Source organism: Falco naumanni, chromosome 14, assembly GCF_017639655.2.
Source record: "Falco naumanni isolate bFalNau1 chromosome 14, bFalNau1.pat, whole genome shotgun sequence".
Taxonomy (NCBI): Eukaryota; Metazoa; Chordata; class Aves; order Falconiformes; family Falconidae; genus Falco; species Falco naumanni.
In genome coordinates, this window is record NC_054067.1 from 1,746,011 (window position 1) to 1,766,650 (window position 20,640).

At 55.2% G+C, this 20,640-nt stretch overlaps 1 protein-coding gene across 1 annotated transcript in view; it reads right to left on the reverse strand.

Moving 5' to 3' along the window:
- Positions 1–10,251, reverse strand: part of LOC121097437 (Krueppel-like factor 5) — a 26,795-nt gene extending 16,544 nt beyond the window's left edge. The window contains exon 1 of the mRNA XM_040614451.1: positions 10,081–10,251. Within this exon, the coding sequence (XP_040470385.1) occupies positions 10,081–10,245 (165 nt within the window). The 5' untranslated portion in view covers positions 10,246–10,251. The remainder of the gene's footprint in view (positions 1–10,080) is intronic.
- Positions 10,252–20,640: the final 10,389 nt, after the last annotated feature.

The window sequence follows — 20,640 nt, forward strand, 5'->3', positions numbered from 1 at the left end:
CTCTCCTTGCTCTGTCTGAAAGAGCTTGGGAGCAATGCCAAGAAACTAGTGCTGCTCTCTGAGCATTCAGCTGTGTCTGCATCACCGGCAGGGGCAAGAGTCATCATCACTAGCTTTGGCCACCTGGGAAGTGTGCATCTACACAGAAGTCTCTGTGCAAGCTCTCTCTGGAGTCTTGGAAGTCTCTGGAGTGAGGAAGACCACCAGAGGCGATCTATCCCAGCAGCTTTCCATCTTGAAGCTGTCACACCTTTCCACCTACAAAAGCAGCTCCTGGAGCAGGACAAAGATACACCCTTTCTCCAGGTTTCTGCCTGGAGCTCGTGGGTGGCCCAGGAGCTGAGCCACGCTGCTCTGAAGGGTTGTTGCTCTACTCTTTTCTGCCCTTGTGTTTGAATTACCCAAGGTAATTGTCACCTCTCAGAAACACAGAATTTCCTTGAGACCTAAAGCCACGATCAAGGCAGATGTGGCCAGCTGAGAGCCTGGCTGGCCTTCTGGCTCAGCCAGTAGGCAGCAACATTTCCAGCAGACTTGCTGACTCTGTTTGCTATTCCTTTCCTCGGACAACTGATAAAGGCTCACTCAAAGGCAATCTACCTTGGTTATTTATCACAGAAATCATGCCACTACAGTCAGCAATCCCAAAGGCCAAAGAAACCAGGAAAAACACCCTCATCCAACTCCAAGGTCAAGTGCCTGGAAGAAGAGCAGTTTGGAACAGCCAGGCTCCGGTGGGCTTTAAGAAAGCAAGCAGAAACCTTTATAAAAATAAAGCCATAAATGGACTGAAAAATAACTAGCAGGGTAGACCTTGGAGACACGGAGCTTGGAGAAAGCCCTGGCCCAGCCTACTATCTCCAGGCCTCACTGAACACAGGGGCCATTCTGCCCATCCAGTCTCAGGCAGGTCCAGATGAGGGTGGGGGGGTCCCAGTTTGATATTAGAGTAGCTCCGCACTGGTTTCCCCTACAAGCCCAACCTCGGCACTGGATGGAGCCCGAAGGCAGGTGGGGAAACGGGGACAGCAGCCTCTCCTCACCCATTGCTCCCCACTCTGCCCTGGCAGGAGGGAAGCTCTCAAAGTGTGGGAGAGGAAGACATGAGGACTTAAAGGAGTCAGGTCTTCGTACACAGCTTTCTATTTCTGAGCTGCTCTTGCTCGGCAAAGGCTGTGGTCAAGCCCATCAAAGCCAACTGGAGGTTTTCTGTCAAGCCAAATGTGCACCCACTGTTGGAGGCAGGAGGCTGATCTGGGCGGACTTTTGGCATGAGCTGGTACAGCGATTTGGATGTTTTTTCTAGAAAGATGAAATGATCCAATGTTCTTTCAACTCCTGCAAGATCAAGAGGCTTGGAGCTACCACAGCCCCCACCAAACCATGCAGGAACTCAAGCGTTCCCCAGTTTATGCATACATATAATCAACAGTTGAATTTGGCTAGCTGTGCAGCCCCTGCTGGTACCACCAACTAGAAGCAGGCCCACCTGCAGCTCCACTTCTCCTCGGCTGCAGCATCTGCTCCAGCACACCCCTTCCCCTGAATCTGAGAAGACGGAGGCTCTCAGATGTCACCATTCCTCCCCAGGATAACCTGGACCAATTTATCCACCTGTTCCTAGTGTTGCCATGGCCGTAGGACTCTGGGCTTGTTTGTCCTTGAGTCTTCTGGCTCCCCTCTGGTTACACATCCGTGCCACAAGTCCTGAACCAAGCGTGACAGGGGAGAGGCTGTTAAGAGCTCACAGGGAGCCTCCCCAGCCGGGTTATGGGTGGGATTCATTCTGCCTCATTCAAACCATCTAAAAGCTTACACTCGTCACCTCACCGCCTCTGATCAGAAGAAAAGCAGCACATTCCCTGGGCAGGGTCTGACAAAGGCAGAGTGAGTCATCCGCTGCTTGCTGGGGCTTGTGAAGTCCTCCTGGCATTCAGCACGCCATAAAACAGACCAAAAAGCCTGTTCTTCCCAGTACGAGGTGCAAGGCAGACCCAATACCCCATGCACGTCCGGGAAAAGCAAGGTCAGGTTTCAGGTGCGGACAGCAAATCCCACCGTCCTTGTGGCCCTCGACTGTCTCACCAAACCAGTTAGCAGAACAAAACAAAACAAACCAAACCCTAAGGCAGGTGAAAACATTGTGTTTGAACGAGTAGGGTTTTGAGCCAGCTCCTTTATTCCAAGCTTGCACAGCACCTAGCACGGTATGAGGCCAAGAAGATACTGCCAGTATCAGGGACCGAGCGGGGCATCGGAGCAGGTCCGCCTGGTGCAGCCCCTTCTGCTGTGATGCGACCCCACGCATTCCCTAGCACCTATGCTGCCAGGAGGGTCCTTCTGTCAGCCTGAGAGCAGAAAGCCTCAAAGAGTTTCCTCAAGATCCATTCAGTTTAAACTCCCTCTTTCCACATTTTCACTGTATATAAATGAATTGCCAATTGCCGTTAATTAAGGGAGACCGATTATGGCAGAGGCCAATAAAGGCAAATGACAGTTCCTGTGGAGAAGGCACCAAGCCCTGGCAAAGCTCCAGCCAGAGAATTTTGGAGCCTGGGGTTTGCCAGCCCCTGGGAAACACGAGGGCTGTGACACTTGTCGTGTCCCAGAGGTGAAGTCAGTTAGCCAAGCTAATCGTTCTGAGCTCTCCCAAAAGCATGACGCAGAACCACAATAACACCAAATACTGAAAGTTGCTCAAAATGAAATGTTAGGTCCCAAAAAACAACAGCGTTTTGAATGATCAGTTGGGAAGGGGAGATGCCCCAGGTTTTCCATTCAATTTAACAAACCTGGGTCATTTCCACATTTTAGAGAACACCATCAAACCTCCTATTCATTGTGGGAAGGATTGTCATTTGAATATATTCAGCCACTCCTGCATTCAGCTCCCTGAACTGTCCTTGAGGAGCAGCAAAATGATAAATGTTGTACTGGCAGCATTAAAATGATGGGCTGGATTCACTGGTGAGTAGGTACCCACATATCTCTGCCCTCTCCAGGATGGGTTCACATTCGCTAAATTGCCTTAGATGTGACAGAAGTGATAACAGATGGATAATATTATTTTCTCCTGCAAGTGATAAGTACCAGTGTTTTCAGACCAGCTATACTGGGACCAGTTCTCGCCATTCTCTCCTCCTACTTGTACTGGAAATACTACAAAGAGTTAGGTCATTATATGCATTTTAGTACTTGCAAATCCTATCCTCAGTAGAAACTCGAAGGTTCTTATCACATTAAAAAAAATTAAAAAATAATAATTTTCAAAGAATTCTCCAAGCATTTCTGAACTTAATGAAAGATTCTTTGTTTGAGTTTCAATCTGAGCTTGAAAGGGGCTGAACCTCTTTGATGTGGTAAACAGCCCATGGGGTTTTTTTGAGAGTTTTCATGCTAGCTCAAGTTCTGAGAACATCTGAATTGTAAACATTAGTTCTCCAATCCCTGAGCACCAACTGTACCCTGTGACTCATGTAACTCACCAATGGAGCACAAGAAGAGCAAATATTCTAATCAAGGGGCTCAGCTAACAAGACGGTGGTAAGTGTGATTATTTGCAGTGGATGGGTTAGATAAAAGAACTCACTGGACCAGGGAACGAGAACAAAATAGCGTCGGTAGCTGACCAAACAGGTTTGAGAGGGGAAAATTCACAGTGGATGATGCACCGGCCAGAAATGCATTACCCTAGACCTTCGTGAGTAATTTCAGATGACTGTGTTTGCTTCCCACACACCGTTCAGGAAGAGCGATAAAGGGAAATCCGTTGCATTTACTATGGAGTCGGAGTCCCCTGCTCATTTCCTCCCTTAAATACTTGCGTTTTCAGTATTCAAAAAAAACCAACCAAACCAAACAAAAACCCGCCACCCCAAAACATGCTTTTCTAGCTAGTTTGCAACCTCTCCCATGTTGGCAAGTTGGAAACCAGGTTCCAGCGAGGGCTGCACAGGAGGACAAGGAACAGCACTCCTGTAATCTTTCTTTCTCGGCACTGTCCCTTTCTCTCGCTCCCCACCTTGCTGAGCCAAACTTCCCCCAAGCAGAACAATCAGCCTTTGTACCACCTGGACAAAGCCATTGTGCACCAGCGAGCTCAAAGTTCGGCCAAGCAGTTTCATCCTACACCTTGTCTGCTTCCAGCAACGCTTGCGTGCGAACCCACACACACATGGGGAAGTCTGTGGGTTTGGGGGATTAAGAATAATGAAAAAACAAACATGGTGGCTGAGATCCCCCAGATTTCCCAGTCTCTGGCTCACCGGTAACCGGTTTTGTCCAAAGCCTGCTGAGCTCCGCACTGACTTTGGACCCACTCCCACAACAGGATCTGATCTGCAATGAGACCCACCACCCTGACACGGCTGCGGCAGATGGGCATCCTGCCTGCGCGCTCTCCCTGAGGGTCTTCCTGCAAGAGCAGAGGAACACATTCATCCTTTCTGGAGCCTCTAGTTTAATTTCCCTTGGCCATGCAGACACCTGCCAGACAGAAAGCCCATCTGACTTGCAAATCTGCGGGCTGGTCCTGAAGGCATCAGGCTTCAGCTGATCCCAAAGCAAAACAGCCCCAGAGGATCCTTCCCTCCCAAGATGCCTCTAGCCAGAGGCCACACAGCGCTCAGACACACCAACTGCCAACCCACCATCTTGGCTTCTGCTGAGAATACTCAAGTGAGCCTGTTCCTCCTTGCCCAGCCTTTAACTTGACTTCTCTATATCCCCAGTCTTGTCCTGCACACCTCTCGAGCCTGCACAGGGTGCTGGCACCCTTTGAAAATTAATTTTGCACAATTCCGCGGAACACAAGGACATTTTTGAACCCTTCTGCAAAGCCAGGAGGATCCCAGAGGGCAGAACATCCCAGCCATGCAAGGGGGAGTGAAGAACCATGACTTCACACTGCCCACAGAAGCACATTACATGGACCGGGCAGCTCAGAAGGAAGAAGAAGGGAGCGAGCCACTGAATCCTCAGCAGATCACGCCAGCCTGCTCCATCTCCATGCCTTGCACAGCTGTAAATGGGGATGCTGGCAGAGGCCTGAGCTCAGCTCCCTGCTCAGCTGGTGGGGTAAAGGATGGGAGCGGATGGAAGGCAGCACACTGCTCCTGCCAGCGTTGTGAATCACGGCTTGCCTGACACGTGGCAGTGCAAAGCCTGCGCGGCTCCCTTGCATCGTCACGATCCAGCAGAGAGAAGGGAATACCTTCACATTGCAACACCATGAGCTCAAAGCCTGTCCTCAAACACGGGCACAACCTTCAAAACTGGCACTACCCTACTGGGCTCGTGTCTGTGGGCCAGGTTCAGCAGCATGACAGAGTGCTGGCACAGGCTGCCCGGAGAGACTGTGGGGCCTTCGTCTCTGGAGACATTCACAACCTGCCTGGACGCGATTCTGTGCAACCTGCTCTGGGTGAACCTGCTTTAACAAGGGGTGGGACTGGGTGATCTCCAGAGGTCCCTTCCAACCCCCACCACTCTGTAATTCTGTGACCTTCTTCTTCTGAGCGTGCTGGGCACAACAAGGACCCCAGGAGAGAACACAATATTTTCAGTCCCCTCCCAGCATCCAAGGAGTGACATTAAACTCCAGAAAGATGCCCAGGCTCAGCTACCCCCAGCCACAATGAGCTGTCAACATCTCATTATAGGCCAAGAGCAAAACTCCAAAGCTACCATCTACCCTCTCCCAGCAGAAAAGCTGAATTAATTCATTGCATGCAACTCCTGACAGCCCAAGGAAATCAATCACTCCTTGACAGCTGTGCTGTGGACTTCTGCATCTCTAGTAATAAATAAAGTGGAGCAGGACTCCTTCCTGGCCCTGATGCAAACCATATCTGTACGAGCCAGAGCCATCACCCTGGTTCCAGCTGGGTCGTCAAGATGCTGGACCACTGGGGAGCAGGAAACCCATTCCTGGTCCAAGAGAAAGCCACCACCCAGTCGTCAGCCCAGCACAGCCACAGTCATGACAAGGATGTGGCCAGAGGGGCTCAGACCAATGAGATGCAGGACACAGGGCCCTGCAGGGACAGAGCAGGATTGAAACAGCTCCTGCATTGCCCTGAAAGCTGAAGCATGCCGAAAAATGCTTGGTCCAGCTTCTCCTGTGACACTGGGAGGAAAATCCCTGCCAGAATAAAGTCAGAGAAACATCACAGCACCTACATCCACCCCAATAAAAGGGTCTGGGAAATGCTGTTCATGGTACTAAGAATCCAAAGTGCCAGGAAAAGCTCTTGGGGGAACAGCACCATCCTGATACCATCTCATCTGTTCCAGCACCTCCCAGATGCTGGAGCTGTTTTCTTCCTATGCAAGCCCCCCACCCAGCCCTCGGGCAGGGCAGAAGGGAGTTGTGCCAAGCACAGTGGTGAGAAACTGCCTGTGGGGTAGGAACTGGGCTTAGAGGACACAAGGGGAGACTTTCACTGCTGTTTTTCAGCTTGCAGCAGCATAGCCCACCCAAGGAAAGCAAGGCAAGAAAGGACAAGCTGGCCTGGGGCTACCCCCAGCCACACTCACCAGGATCTTCCTCACCGCCCATGACAGCCTCTGTCCCCACTGGGTGCTCACCGGCCTGACACAACTGCCCATGGGGCTCCTGATACAGGTAGGCAATGGGTTAAATCGGGGTCTTTACTCCATCTCTCCTCCCTAACAGCTTCTTCACCAGGTGCTGACCTCACCCAATGGTGCTGCAAACCCAAGTGACCCTCCAGCATCAGACAGCAGCTCTGAATTCATGGCAGGCACAACCCATCAAGACAGGCACTGCCTTCCCTGAACCCTCGAGGGCAGGGCTGACACTCTCAGTAGCCCCCATTCTCCTCCCCACCCCTTAACTGTAACATGGAGACGAGCACAGGCCGCCCCTTCCACCACCTCACCAGCACCTTGAGCTCCTCACAACTGCAGGAAAGCCCACCAGGAGCCAGCTCCTGTCCTGCGCGTATTGGGAAGGGAGCAGTGGCCATGCCATCTCCTTCCTGATCATTCTGGCAACCTTCCTTTAGAAACAGCCCCAGGATCATGGAAACCTAGGTCTGTTCTCACCATCTCGCTTTCCATCCCTGCCGCCGTCTGCCCAGGGGCAGCTCGCACAAGAAGGCAGGGATCGGGCCGAGGACCACACTCACACCCAAGGGAGACCATGGCATAAAGCTACGGGTGGCTTCAGGAGCAAGGGGGTGGCTCACAGGACTTGGCAGTGGGGTGGCTCATCTACCATGAGCTCCAGCCCAGCCCAGAGGGACAGAGTCTCCCATCTGACAAGCAGCAGATGGTTCCAGGAGGGTTCCCCAGCCTCAGGTAACAACAGGGTGCCCGGGAGCTGCTTTGGCTCACCAGACCTGGAGCAAAGGGCAACAAGGTGGGAGCAGATGAGCCCCGGTGCCCCCCCAGCCCCCTGACAACCATGCAAAGGAACCATCTCCTCCTTTCCAGAAATGCCTTGCTGTATTGCTTTTCGTTCTGTTTATTATTGGTTTTCCATCTAGCATCAGCCTCTTGGGATTTAAAGGGGAAAATTGTGCTTCTGGCCAATCTGACTCAAATCAGAAAGGAAAAGTGCTTTTCTGTCACAAGCCTCTCCTTTTTTCTCTTTTTGTTTGTGTTTGTTTTGTTGTTTTTTTTTTTTTTTTTAATTTGGGGCAGGGCAGCTGGAAAGGCAGAGAAAAGGGAAAAACTGATCATAAACTCCACAAAGGAACTACTTCCACCTGACTCAGACTGAATAAAATTTTCGACAGCAAACAGCTGCCACCTTCCACTCTTGTTTGAAAAGTGATTTGGGGAGGGCAGGAGGGGCTTTGCAACCAGCGAGATAAAGAGTTTGCTCTTTTCTTTGCCCAAGATCAGGCAGACAGCAGTCAGGAGAGCTGGAGCAGCAGGAAATGCCCTGTGGGCGATAGCCGGTGCCGGAGCTCTGACAGGTCACAGCCTTTTCCATAAGTCTTGTCAAACTGCTCTGATAAACACCCTCCTGGAGCAAAGGGTTTCCCAGACGTGCAGCCATCCAGCTTTTCCACCCTCCAGCTACGGCAGCTTCTTCAGCATCTCTTCTACAGCGACCACAGCCTTTGGCATTCGTTAAGAGAAAAGGGGCCAATGTATGGAAAACTCCTCCCCGGGAGATGTGGGGTCCAGCCCTGGGCTGTCGGGGTTTTGCCACCCATAACGCTTCACCCTGGGTGGGTTTGCAAAGAAGTCCCGGCGCAGCTGCTGGGGGCTGAGCCACAGAGTGTGGGTGAGCTGGTACTCAGCTCCAGCCGGCTTTCCAGCCTCCATCCCCCATACGTCCATAAAGGGACATGGGGCTCTTATTGGCAAAGGGGGGACATCTCTGATCGGCCACCCTGAGGCCCACCCTCAGCTACCTCTGGGTGGGCAGTGGGTTGGCACTGCCCCAGGGCCCAAAACCGGGGTGAAGGACCCCTCTTCCCTTTGAAGGGCAGCAAGGATGGCATGGTGGAATGAAGGTGTTTCTGACCGCAGGTGGGCTCTGCATCCCCGCAAGGAGGACAAGAGGTGGCACAGGGTCCATGGCTGAGGCACGGGGCGAGCACCAGCCCTGCTGCCTAATCCCACCCAGCAGCCAGGGCTACAAAGGGGGAGAGAAAGCAAACCTCGTCCTTCCCCCAGACCAAACAGGGAGCTGCCGCCCTTTCCCACTGGGCACGGGCCCCAAAGATAACCCACATCTTCCTGAAAAGCAACCACCTGACCCTCCGACTTCAGATAACCCACCCGAACCTGGTGTGGAGGGGCACGGGCTCTGGCAGCCCGGCATTACGGGAGAGGCGCTGAGCCAGGACCACCACAGGGGAAGGAGTAGAAGGGTTGCATGGCCCTCTCCCCCCATTCTGAGCCCCACAGCCACCACTCACAGCCCCTGTGGATGTTGGATCACCAGGGAAATACAGCAACAGAGACACTACCTTCATCTTGCCACCTCCCTTTGAAGGGCAGAGCCCCAGAACCGGCCCTTGGGGCATCGGTGGTGCCAGCAGAGGGAAAGCGGGCAGCAGATATGCAGCCCCAACCCCTGCTCCGTGCCGAATCGTTGCTGCCCACCATGGGGATGCCCTCCCAGCGGTCCCCAGAGGAACGGCAGCTGGGACGAGGGTATCCCTGTGGGGCGGCTGCGGAGCGAGGGGCCGGAGCCGCCCTCCCACCTTGATCAAAATGGCGCTGGGGACGTGGGGCGCAGGGTTAATCATTAGCCCTTGGCAGTGCTGGGCACCCCACGGCCCAGCTCGCTCCATTTCTCCAGGGGGGAAAAGGTGCCAAAAGCTTGGCAGCAGGACAGGGGCCAGCCTGGCTCACCCCTTTTCCCACCAGGAAGAGCAGCTGAAGGCTTTTCATGGTGGGATGAGGGGTCCATCACCCAAAACACCATCGAGGAGCCTTGCCCCCTCACCTGTGACAGGCAGCAGGGCTTGAACACGCTTCTGCCATGGCCCAGGACAGGGGGGTGGGCATGCAAGAGGGGTGGGCGTGCAGCAACAGACCAAGGTGGCTTATCCAGGTCTTTATCTCCAGTGCACGGCGGGGACGCCGCTGGGGAATTTCAAGGAGCATTCCTTACCCACCATGGCGGCAGAAAAAAATAAATATAATAAAATAGAATGGAAAATAAGCTCCCATTTCCCCCCCCCCACCATCACGCACAGACACAGCGATCCCGTTGCCCACGTCTCTCCCAGCGAGCCGGCCCGGCGCAGAGTCCCTCGGCACCCCCTCACCTGCTGGCCCTGGGGAGCAGGATCAAGCCCCGGCTCTGGGGAGTGAGCAAAACCCAGGCTCTCCTCCAAAACAAGGCGTTTTGAAGAAAGGCAGGAGAAGGAAAAAAAAAAAAAAAAAAAATGAAACCCAACACGCCCAAGAGAAAATCCGGCGGAGGGGGAAGCACGAGCGTACAAAGCGACGGAGGTGTTTTAGCAGAGTGGAAAAACAAAGCAGAATTAAGTCTAAATCCCGCAAATACTAGCAGCCTCCGCGCACCTGAGCGGGCGAAGCTTGGCCCCTTCCCACTGCCCCACAGCAAACTGCCGGCCTCCGCCTTACCTGCGCCAGGTCGGGTGGGTTATCCAGGGGCCGGCTGGGGGGTTTGATGTCCTCAAAGACGGGGGCGTCTTCGCTGTGTTCCCCCGACATGGTGACGGGCTTCAGCGGCGTAAACACCGAGGTGTCCTCGGGGAGCGGGGTGCGCAGCACCAGCCCGCTGCTCATTCCTCCCGCACCCCTCGTGCCCACTTCCCCGGGGGGAAAACAAATCTTATTTTAAAATAATACTTTAAAAAGGAGGGGGGGGGGGAAGTGAGGAAAAAAAAAAAAAAGAAGGGGAGGGGAAAGGGAAAAATAAAAAAAACCTGAAGGCAGAGGCGAGCTGGAGCGAGTTGCTAATCCTGGGAGGCCAGGTGCCGGGTCACGGGAAGGCTTTACCTGGGCTGCGGGAGGAGGAACGCCAGCCCGGGAGCCGCGGCGAGGCCGTGCCGAGCCAATCAGGCTCCCGCCGGCGGCCCCACCGGCAGCTCCACCGGCCACCGGCAGATAAAAGCTGCTGGGAGCGAGCGGGTGGCCGGGAGCGTCGCCATCAGCCATGCCCTGCCATCAGCCATGCCCTGCCATCAGCCATGCCCTGCCGCGGCGCTTTGGCTCTCGCCACGACGGAGGGACTCGGTGCCACCCCAACCCTGGCTGGAGCCCACCTGCGGGGCTGGGGAAGGGCCGAAACAAGCCACAGCAGGGAAACGATCTCCCAGATCAAGTCCCCCCCACCAAAACATGGGGTTTATTTTAGTTTTTAAAAGCAACGGCTTTTTATTTTTTCAATGAGAAAATGCGTTTTCCAATGAATGGCTGAATTTTGCATGAAAACTGATTTTTAGAGACAACGAGATTCCTGCTTGCTCGCATTTCTCATTCCCAGGGGAGAAAAGGGGAAGGATCAAAAATAAATAAAGGGGGAAAGGTATAAACCTTGGGGGAAAAAAACCCAAAACCCAGCACCCAACAACAAAGGAAAAGCTTACAAGGTACAGATAGGAGGGCACAGCGCTTTCCAGCTTGGCTCCTACGGAGAAACCAAGCAACTGTGTTTGGTTTTCTCTTTTTGAGACAGGAGGAAAAAAAGGAGTGTCACAAGGCAGAGAATAAAAATCACCTTTCAAGGCGGGTCGGGGGGAACAACAAAAAAAAAAATAATTACATAATAAAATCCAGACACATCCATCCCCAGCACCTTTCCGAGGAGCTGTACTGTGTCAGGCTGAGTAAAAGCCTGGTCTTCTCCCCTCTCCACACTCGCCCACCCCAGAGCAGCCCCGAGCCCCCCCTTCCCCACCTCCTGGTGCCTCCTGGGCAGGATCCTGCACAGGCTGCACCCTCGCAGGGGGGCTGCTGCTGCCACCCCCTCCCGGGACAACCCCAGCACCTTCAGGGGGCTCGGGGACCACAGAACTAGGGTGAGGTGGGGGGTAAAACTGCTCCGCACACCCCAGCCAAAGGGAAGGGAGCTTGGCTCCCACCAGGAGATGAGAAAGCCTGTCCCCATGGGGTTGCTGATCCCCCACCCCCAGTGAGCACGCGGGAGCCACGGGGACTTCACACCAGCCACATGCTTGGTCAAGGCCCATGATCTTTCAAACGATGCCAGGAGCCATGGCTGGAGAGTTTCGGCATCGTGCCACTGGTGTTCCTCCACGGCGCATCCAAGCCAGGGTCTGAAAAGCATCAGGTGGGGGGCTGAGCATCCCAGAGAGCGGGGCAAGGGGCACTGGCTCCCAAACACTGCTCAGGAAACACCTTCCCCGAGGGCACCAGGTCTATATGGCTGGCATAAAACATCCTCCAGTCGTGAGAAAACTTTGCCCTGAGCAGGATGAGGCCCTTGATAAACACAGGATAGCGGCGTGGGACAGGGACCAGCCATGTTTTAACAGCCCCCGGCTTCTGGCAGCACAAACACGCCACAAACACAGGCAGTTTCTGTCCACACAAGACTTTGGACTGACATCCAGGTCCTCCTGAAGAGCTGCTCGTGCTGAGCAAGGGGAAGTTCAGCTCTCATGGCAGGGGGCCAGGACAGCCAGAAAAACGGAGCCCTTGGAAAAGCAAACAAGGGGGAGCAGCTCATGCCACACCAGGAGCATCTTCCCCGCATGGCTTTTCTTTCCAAGGCAGCCGTGCTGCTGCCGGACCAGACACCAGGGTGAGGGTGGGCCCCTAGGTGATGCCATGGAGATGGGGGACACCTCCAGCAAGCCTTGCAGAACCACGCGTGGGAAGTGAGACCCAGAACCCAACGAAAGCTTGATGCTTGCAGCTGAGGGTGGGGGTCTGGGGGTGTGAGGGGCACAGGGCTGCGCCGTGCAAGGGCACGTCTGGGGCTGGCCCTGCAGCACCATCTTTGGAGGAGCTGGTGACAGCAACTGAAGCTCTTCTCGGAAAGCAGCTAGACAACGATCAACATCACACCCTTCATCACCCAGCCCTGAGGAACACTCCGGTGTGTTATTATGAATATAAGAACTTTGGGTAGAAAATACTAGTGTTAATGCCTGATGGGAGCCTGGCTGCTGAACTTACTCGGTACTCAGATGCACATCTAGGCATTAGGCTCAGGAGACAATTTTTGTTCTGTTTATCTTGCTTAGAACTTGGGGACAATTGTGTTATTGAATTTGTAATATCCTATGGAACATGGGTAAAAACTCCTGCTGCATATAGACCACCGAACGCATCCGTTCTTTCATCCTCACCCGAGCACCACCACAGACCAAGAAGACGATGACCTATTCCATCTCGATCTCCTAGAAGAAGCAATTGTTCAAATTCCCTATGCAGAGGATTTTCATTCTCTGAAAAGTGACCAACGTCCACCTTGCACATCCTTAAGGACTGTGATTCACAATCCTGAATCAAAATTTAACAAGAACTGGAAAATTTCTCAGTTTCCTTCCTGTCACCTATAGAGGACTGCAGGCCACCTGTGCCAGACAGAGGGCAGGCCCTGCTGCTACCTGCATGCTTACACATACCAAGCGCACCTTATATGCCAATTTTTTTGTGCCATTAAAAATAAATAAGAGGCATCATTATTATCCGGTCACACGTGCTGACTACCTGTATAATCTTTTTGAGTTTGGTATTGTTTATGGGAAAGGCAGCAACAAGTCCTGGGGTGCTGGGGAAGTGCTGCCCCGTGGAGCGCAGCTCAGTGCCCGCAGACGGGAGGTGTGACAGGGCTATCAGCCCCCAGCAGCAGACAGCAAAAACTGGTATCCACATCAACAAGGATACCAAGGAACCATTCCTGAGATTCCACCTCAGGAATGGGAACAAGACAGAAGATGGTATCTCAGGGATAATGGATACCTGATAAATCCCGTGAACGTGGATTTGACTGGGGCAAGGACCCAGTTGATACGAGGCCCTCACTGGACTGAAGAAGAAAGAACCCCCTCCAGCACCACCGCAAGTACCTGTGACGCATCACCCCCATGCGCAGGGAATTGCCTGGGAAGGGGGTGGATGTATGAATGCAAACCCACCACAATGCACTGGCACAAGAACTGGAGCCGGGGCTCTCAAGATTCTTTACAGGTGCCAGAGCCAGCAGCGTTCCAGAAACTGAAGCAAGAAACGGGAGATACAAGAAACAAGGAAGAATTTCAAGCAGCCATCAACAGAGCAAATGTAGCATGGGGACAGTAAAACAGACACCCCCAAGGAGCTTCCAGTCACAAAACAAATTTGTAAGGCCTGCTGTGACATCCAGGAATGATTTATCCTTACCAGCCTCTGGAGCAGCATGCCAGTTCCACAGGGACATCCTTGGCAATATCACAACAGGGGAGTGCGTCTGCACGTATAGAACATACACCTACCACAGTACAGCGAGAAGCGTCCCCATGGCCGGTCATATTATTAAATGGGGTTACCAGGGGCTGCTTTCTTGTGGACAAAACTCCTAGAAACACTCCAGAAGCCAGATTGGTGGTGGGTTTTCCTCAGTTTTCAAGGAAACCCCATAAAGCCTAAGTTTGCTTGCCCAAATCTCAGGGCATTGCTCCATGGATTGTCCTGGGCATCACTGGATGTCTCTGCAGCTTTTTATCATGTTCATTTTAATCCGAATGCAAGTCACTTTGTTACTGTTGGGTACCTGGATTGCAAGGGTTTCATACCCGCACATCCCCCTGTACTAGATGGGGATTGTCCAGAGAACTGCACCTCAAAGCAGCGCTGCAAGAAAACCCTGTGTAGGAACAGCAAACCTTGCTGCTGCCACAGAACTACGCATGGGACCGACTCGTGGTAGTGTTGCACCCCACAGTGATGGGCTTCAGGAATATTCCTGAGAGGATTTGCCTTAGCCCGTTTCTCTCGTCTTTATTATCTGCGTTACTGGTTCAGTATCATAGGAAGCAATCTGACCGTATTTTTACTTTTGCTTACATGGATGATTTGGTGGTGGGGTGTAAACCCCCTATTCATCTTCCTGCAGGGGTCCATGGTATTTTTCATCCTTCATTGTCACTAGGAATAAGTATAAATAGAGATAAAAGAAAATTTTCAGGGAAATACTTGTATTTCCTTGGTTACCAACTTGGAAGCTGTGGAATTTTACCTCGCAATGGTAAACTATATACATCAAAAAAATTACTTTTCTCTGTATCCCGTCACCACAGCGTGGGCTTGCTGCAACAGGGACAGACCCTGCTCCTGGCAGCGGGGTGCACACCAGGCTGCCCCTGCCCGGTGCAGATCAGCCACGCAACAGTTCCCCAAGGCGGAGCAGCTTTTGCATCGGGGACAGGCCAAAGCCATCCGCAGCACCCTTACCTGCCACCGGCCCTGCGGGAAGGGAAACAGCCTTGAGTCTATCAACACCACCAGGCACTTTGCTCCGTACACCGCTGCTGCAGCCTCCAAGGAGCCAGGAGAATCCCAACAGGCACTGGGCTAAGGTCCCCTTATGTCCCCACGTGCCACACAACGCCAAGGACAGCATGTCTTGCTAGAGCGAGGCGCAGCGATAACGGCAGCTCCCCCGTGACCCAGCTACGCAGCCCACTTCCATCCTCCCTCGGGTACAGGGTCCCCTTCTACGGGGGAAGGCTGACACCCAGGTGCTGAAGGGGGCTTGGGGAAGGGAGACCCTGGGAAGCAGGTGAAGGTGGGTCCATGGTGGAGCTGACTGGGGCTCTGAAACCCAGGGCTGTAGCCAAAGCCTCCTCTTTGCAATGCAAAGGGAAGGGGATGGGCCTTGCTGGTGGTTGGTGGGGGGAGAACTGAGAAGCCAGATCCTGACCCCCCCTCCCAGCATCAGGCAGGGATCGAGCATGCAGGGTTCATGGGAATGGCAAGGAAGGACACCCACGTCCTCCTCTCACTGGCAAGCAGACGGTGCAGGAGCCTGGAGGTGAAGCCCTGGGCTGAGTTACCGAGACTAGAGCCAAAAGGCAAGAAAGGCTCCGAACTTTGAGAAAACCTGGATGAGACTGGGAAATAAATCTCAGCTCCCACCTCCCAGACCACCCCAGCACTGCTGGCTGCCAGCAGTGCCCCCAGGCAGTCCCCAGCAGCATGGGCTGAGCCCCAGGGGCTCACACCCATCCCCAGACCTCACCAGTTGATGGGGACAAGCCACCATAGGTTGGGTCACCAGGGAGCCCGAGGAGCCACCCTGCAAGGGTGACAGCTCAGGGTCACACAGCCCTAGCCCCAGCCCAGCTCAGAGTCCCACAGCACATCCCACCAAGGAGGCGGTGACAGGCACATGGGGCAGGGGAAGGGGGGCCAGACCCTGGCTGGGGGGTCAATGAGCCTTCCTCTCCTCCTGCAGCAGCTTGTCCTCACCCTTCTGCAGCCCCCCAAGTCGCCCATCCAAAGCCAGAGCAGCAGCTGCAGCACCCACCTCTCGCTGTACCATGGTGGACATCTCCAAGTCCTCTCTGAATCTGCCTCCCTGGTGCGAGGCCACGCCGGACTGGGCTGAGGGGCTCCCTGTTCAGCCTCCGTGCTGCTCAGGAGCCTTGTGGGAGGCACACGCTGGCCAGGGAAGGGGAACCCCTCACACACACCCCCCCAGCCCCAGCTTGCCTTTCACTGCAACCAGGAGACAAAGGTCTGCAAAGCTGCCGGAGCAACCCGCTGCTTCGCTCCCCCACCGAAACCCAAAACCACCTATTTTTGTCTTTTCCTTTCGCCTCCTCGGGAGGTTTCCAGCCATCAAATCCTTCCTGGGAGCCCTTCAAAGGAAAAGCGGCCACCACATCCACTTGCCAAACCAGTCTGAGCAGTGCCGGGCTGGCAGCGGGAGAGGCCCCCGGCACCCCCCTGCCTGGCGCAAGCTGGGACCAGGAAAGGACCGAGAAACCAGCTGGGGGGACCTCGGGTGACCCTGGGGCAAGGAGTCCGACCAGCATCACATGCCATCGGGCACCCCAGGGAGGTGGGGATGCCCCCAGCCGAGCAGGGACCCCCCTGGCAGGCTGCAGTCCCCCACACGGCCGTTGCTCGTCCACAGCGGGGAAGCAATTCTTGGATTGCTGAATTTTTCACTTGGCTGCGGTGTGAGGAGAGGCCAGGGAAAAGGGCAGCTGGGTGACGGGCAAGAGCCCCGGACACCTCCAGTGTCCCCAGGCAGGCGGTGCTGGAGCACAGGGAGGAGCGCGGGGACATCAGCAGCTGCCCCAGGCTTTCCTGGGAGAGGAAGAGGGCGGTGAGGAAGCAGAAGGGCCTGAGGCTGAGGTTTTTCCTCGACAAATGGCAGGGTGGGAGGAAAGGAAAATCTGCCTTCCTCCACCCCTGCTAAAAACCCAGCCTTGGGCCTTTGCCAAAGGTGGAAAACAACCAAGGGGGGTTTCCCCGTGCTCCCACCTGGGCTGCAGGGATGGAACTGGGGGGTCCTGCAGCAGGGATCAGCCCCACACGATAAACCCAGCACAGAGACATGATTTACCTCGAGGGGTTTTAACTACCTGCCCTCCCCAAGCCCCACCTGGAGAAGCAATGCCCCAAAAAATTAAACCAAGACCAAGAGCTGTGGCAAAGCCTGGGCCACCCAAAGGCGCTTGTGCCCCCAGCCGAGCTCCAGCCGAGGTCCATGCCCAGTCCTCCTGGGACACGGGGGCCCTGCCATCGCAGCAGCCAGCCCCCAGCTCAGCACTTAAATGCCCCACACATCGCCCCACCGACCCCAGTGCCCCCCAGTCCAACCCCATTTGAGCTGTCGCTGCCTGTGCCAGGAACACCACCTGCGCACAGGGAAACCCCCCAACACCCACGGAGTGAAAAGCCAAGCTACAAACACAACCCCACCCAGCCACTGGAGAATCCACCTGAAGAACATGGTGCTGGAGGCCACCTTCATGCCACAGCATCTGGCAGCTCCAGCGCTGAGGGGCTTTGCTGAAGCTCAGGGACCACTTGCCCCAAGGAAGGGGGTGCCACTGACTTTTCTGGGCTTCACCTTAATTTTGGCCTGAGCACGAGCAGAGGCTAGAGACTTCTTTGTGGCGTTTGGCCATCAGGAAGGTGTTAGAGGCTCACAGTCATGCGGGAAAGCCACCTGGGGGTGTCACAGGGTCAAGGTTCAGCTCCGCTGTCTCCAAAACAGGTCCCGAGTGGCTTGAGGGTCAGGAAGCTTTGCCCACTGCTGCCTGCAGTCCCACCGCGGAGGTCACGGATGCACATCCCAGTGTGTGGGGCATAGTGAGGACCAGCAGCTGCCATGGGAGTGACAACCTGGCCAGCAGGCCCAGACCCACAGGGATGAGTCAAGACCAAGGCCAAGCTGGAGAGCCAGCAAGGTCCATGGCTGTAGTGGGGCTGAGGCAGCTGCAGCACAGCTTAGGGAAAAGCTGGAGCCCCCAGGCTGAGCTTAAAGGGTCTGCTGGGCCCACGGGTGTGGGGTGGAGGTCTTAGGCGGGGCTGCTTAGAGCAATTAAGGCCAATTGATTAGTGCCCTCAGGGTTTTACACAGGAGAGCAAGCTAGGAGAAGGCAGAGCCTGGACCTCATGAGATGGTGGTATCAACCCTTGCCCTGATGCCTTTCTGCCAGGACCTCAAGTATCTTCTTCACCCACAGGGTGATGCCTATGCTGGAGAGGTGTCCCTTTGCTACATGTGTGTGACACAGGACCCTGTGTGACCCACACACATGTGACTCTGTGCCTCTTCCCAAGACCTGAGGGCTTCATCCCACCTTCCCACTGCCCACCCCAGCCTATGCTGACCATCCATACGGCCGTGCCCTGTGAAGGGGCCGTGGGATGCTGAGCTCCCCTGAGGCAGGGGAAAAAACAACATGGGGGTCCTATGATGGGGGTGCTGCTCCAAGCGCTTCCCAAGCTCTTCCCTCCACGGCAGCGAGGTGAGGGGGGCTGGGCAGGAGGGCTGTTTGCTCGGGGGCTGGAGCGTGTGCCTCCCTCACAGCCACGCTGGGGCTGCCACGCGGAAGCAAAGCAGGACGGGCAGCCCGACCGAGGGTGGCTCACTCAGCGGTGGTGTGAGCCCAGGGCTGGTTTGTCTGGGTCCAAAAGCATCGCCCCAGATATCACAGGGTGTCCCCAGGCCATGGTGGGCTGCAGGAAGCAGTTCTGCATGATTTGGGGTGAAGGTCACTGCCTGCAGAGACACCCCCTGTCTCCCCCCTTCACCAGGGTAAACACGGCTGCCAGGGCTCGGCAGCAGCATCTCCTCTGCACGGGGACATTCCAAAACCCAGAGCACATTTGCATGGAGATGTCGCAGGTCTGGGCCCCCTTCATTAGCCTCCTCCTCCCCCAGTGAGCATCCATCACCCCACGGGGCCCCCAGCATCGGAAAAACAGGTGGGAATGGGGCCAGACAGGGGAAAAACAGGAGAAAAGGCACTTTGCCCCAAAACAGCGTCCCCACTGGCATGAGCTCAGCCAGCACTGGCACCTGAGAAGAGCAGCTGACAGAGTTCTCCTCTCTGGGGGCAAGACAAAGCCACGGTCAGCAGCTGGGAGGGGTGACATGGGGACACACGGCTGCCACGTGCCGCTCAGTTGCAGCCGGAGATGTTTCAGTCATTGATGCAGCGAGTTCTCCCTGCCTCCAGTCCTCAGCACTCCCCTGGGTGCGGCCCCAGCCCCCTGCACAGGGTCACAGCGTCTTCTCCTCTTTCTGTGGTTAAGCTGGGAGAGAAAACACGCGCGGATGGCTTCAGGGGGGCCTGTCTCCCTGGCAGCCACAGATCTCGCCATGCAGGATGCTGGGGATCTGAAGCCGAGGGCTTCCAGGCCAGCTCCTGACGGAGAGCTTCCATGCACATGGAGGTGCTTTCCCTGGGGAAACAGCGCCTCGGCACAGCCCATGCCGTGCCACCTGCATCCCCCATCGCCCCTCGCCCAGCCTGCGGCCACCTCCCAGGGCCACCTCCAGGCTGGCCACAAGGAGCTCAGGGTTTGACTCGCAAAGGTCCAAGCCTCGTGCCCCACCGTGGCCTTGGGCTTTTTCTCAGCCAAGAAAACGCCTCTTCGTGTCACCATCCGACGGCACATGGAGCAGCACATCTGTCCCAGCACTTCCACAGCAGCTCTGGAGCAACGTGTCTCCCTGGAAAACCACTGCCTGCACCCAGGAATGTAGGGGATATTCAGCCAAGCTGCTTTAAAAGTCATTTTTGCTTTAAAAGTAATTTCTGCCTTTCAAAAAGTCCTTTTAAACAAGATGCTGAGCCAGCGGATCACGGCAGGAGGGGGGAACGTCAGGGGGTTTAGCACCTCTCCCTGCCCAGGGTGCGGTGGGGGACTGCCAGCCCTCTTCACTGCCACCCCAGAGGGGTTTGCATCCCCCTTCTCCGCCTCGGGGGTTCGGGGAGCGGACAGGGGGTGCCGCAGTGGTGGATGAGGGACGTGACTCAAGGGGAGGCCCCATCACACAGGTTGCTGCTGAAGCCAAAGGCAGGCCGAGGTGCTGGTGCGCATTTTGCTGGAGATGTTTAAAAGGAAATGCCACATTTTTCCGTGACTCTGAAAATTCTTCAGTTCCTGGGAAAAGGGAGATAATCAAACGATAAAAACGCTGCTTTGGCCAGCTCAGCCCCCCTCCTCCTGACCCAGCAGAGGCAGGAGCGCTCCCACTGTCCACGCTTTGCCCTGGCCCCAGCCCCTCTCCCTGCCCCACCACTGTGGCAAAGCAAGACACACACGGAGGAAACGCATCTACTTTCAATATTATTCCTGTGTAGAAAAACCGTCAAAGTTTTGTATAAATATCACAGCTCCAGAGTTTAAAATTGTATGTTGGGTTGTTGGTTGGGTGGGTTTTTTTCTTAACAACAAAACAGAAAAGAGAAATGCACACACACCCCTGCCCTGGGGCTTGGAAAACAGGAGAGGGGCAGGATGGAGTCCCCAGCCACGGGGGTCCCACAGGGCTGCCAGCAGTGCTGACCCCAGAGCCTCAGAGGCACAGCGCAGCCCCCAAGGCCCAGGGGGTATCACAGCCTCTCCCCGTGGGGGTTCTCGCCATTGCTTCCCGGGAGGATCAGGGCCATGCTGGGGGAAGGAAGGACATGGGGGCACAGCCCTGGGAGAAGCCGCATCAGCTGGCGAGCACGGCTTTGGAGAGGGGATGTGCGGCAG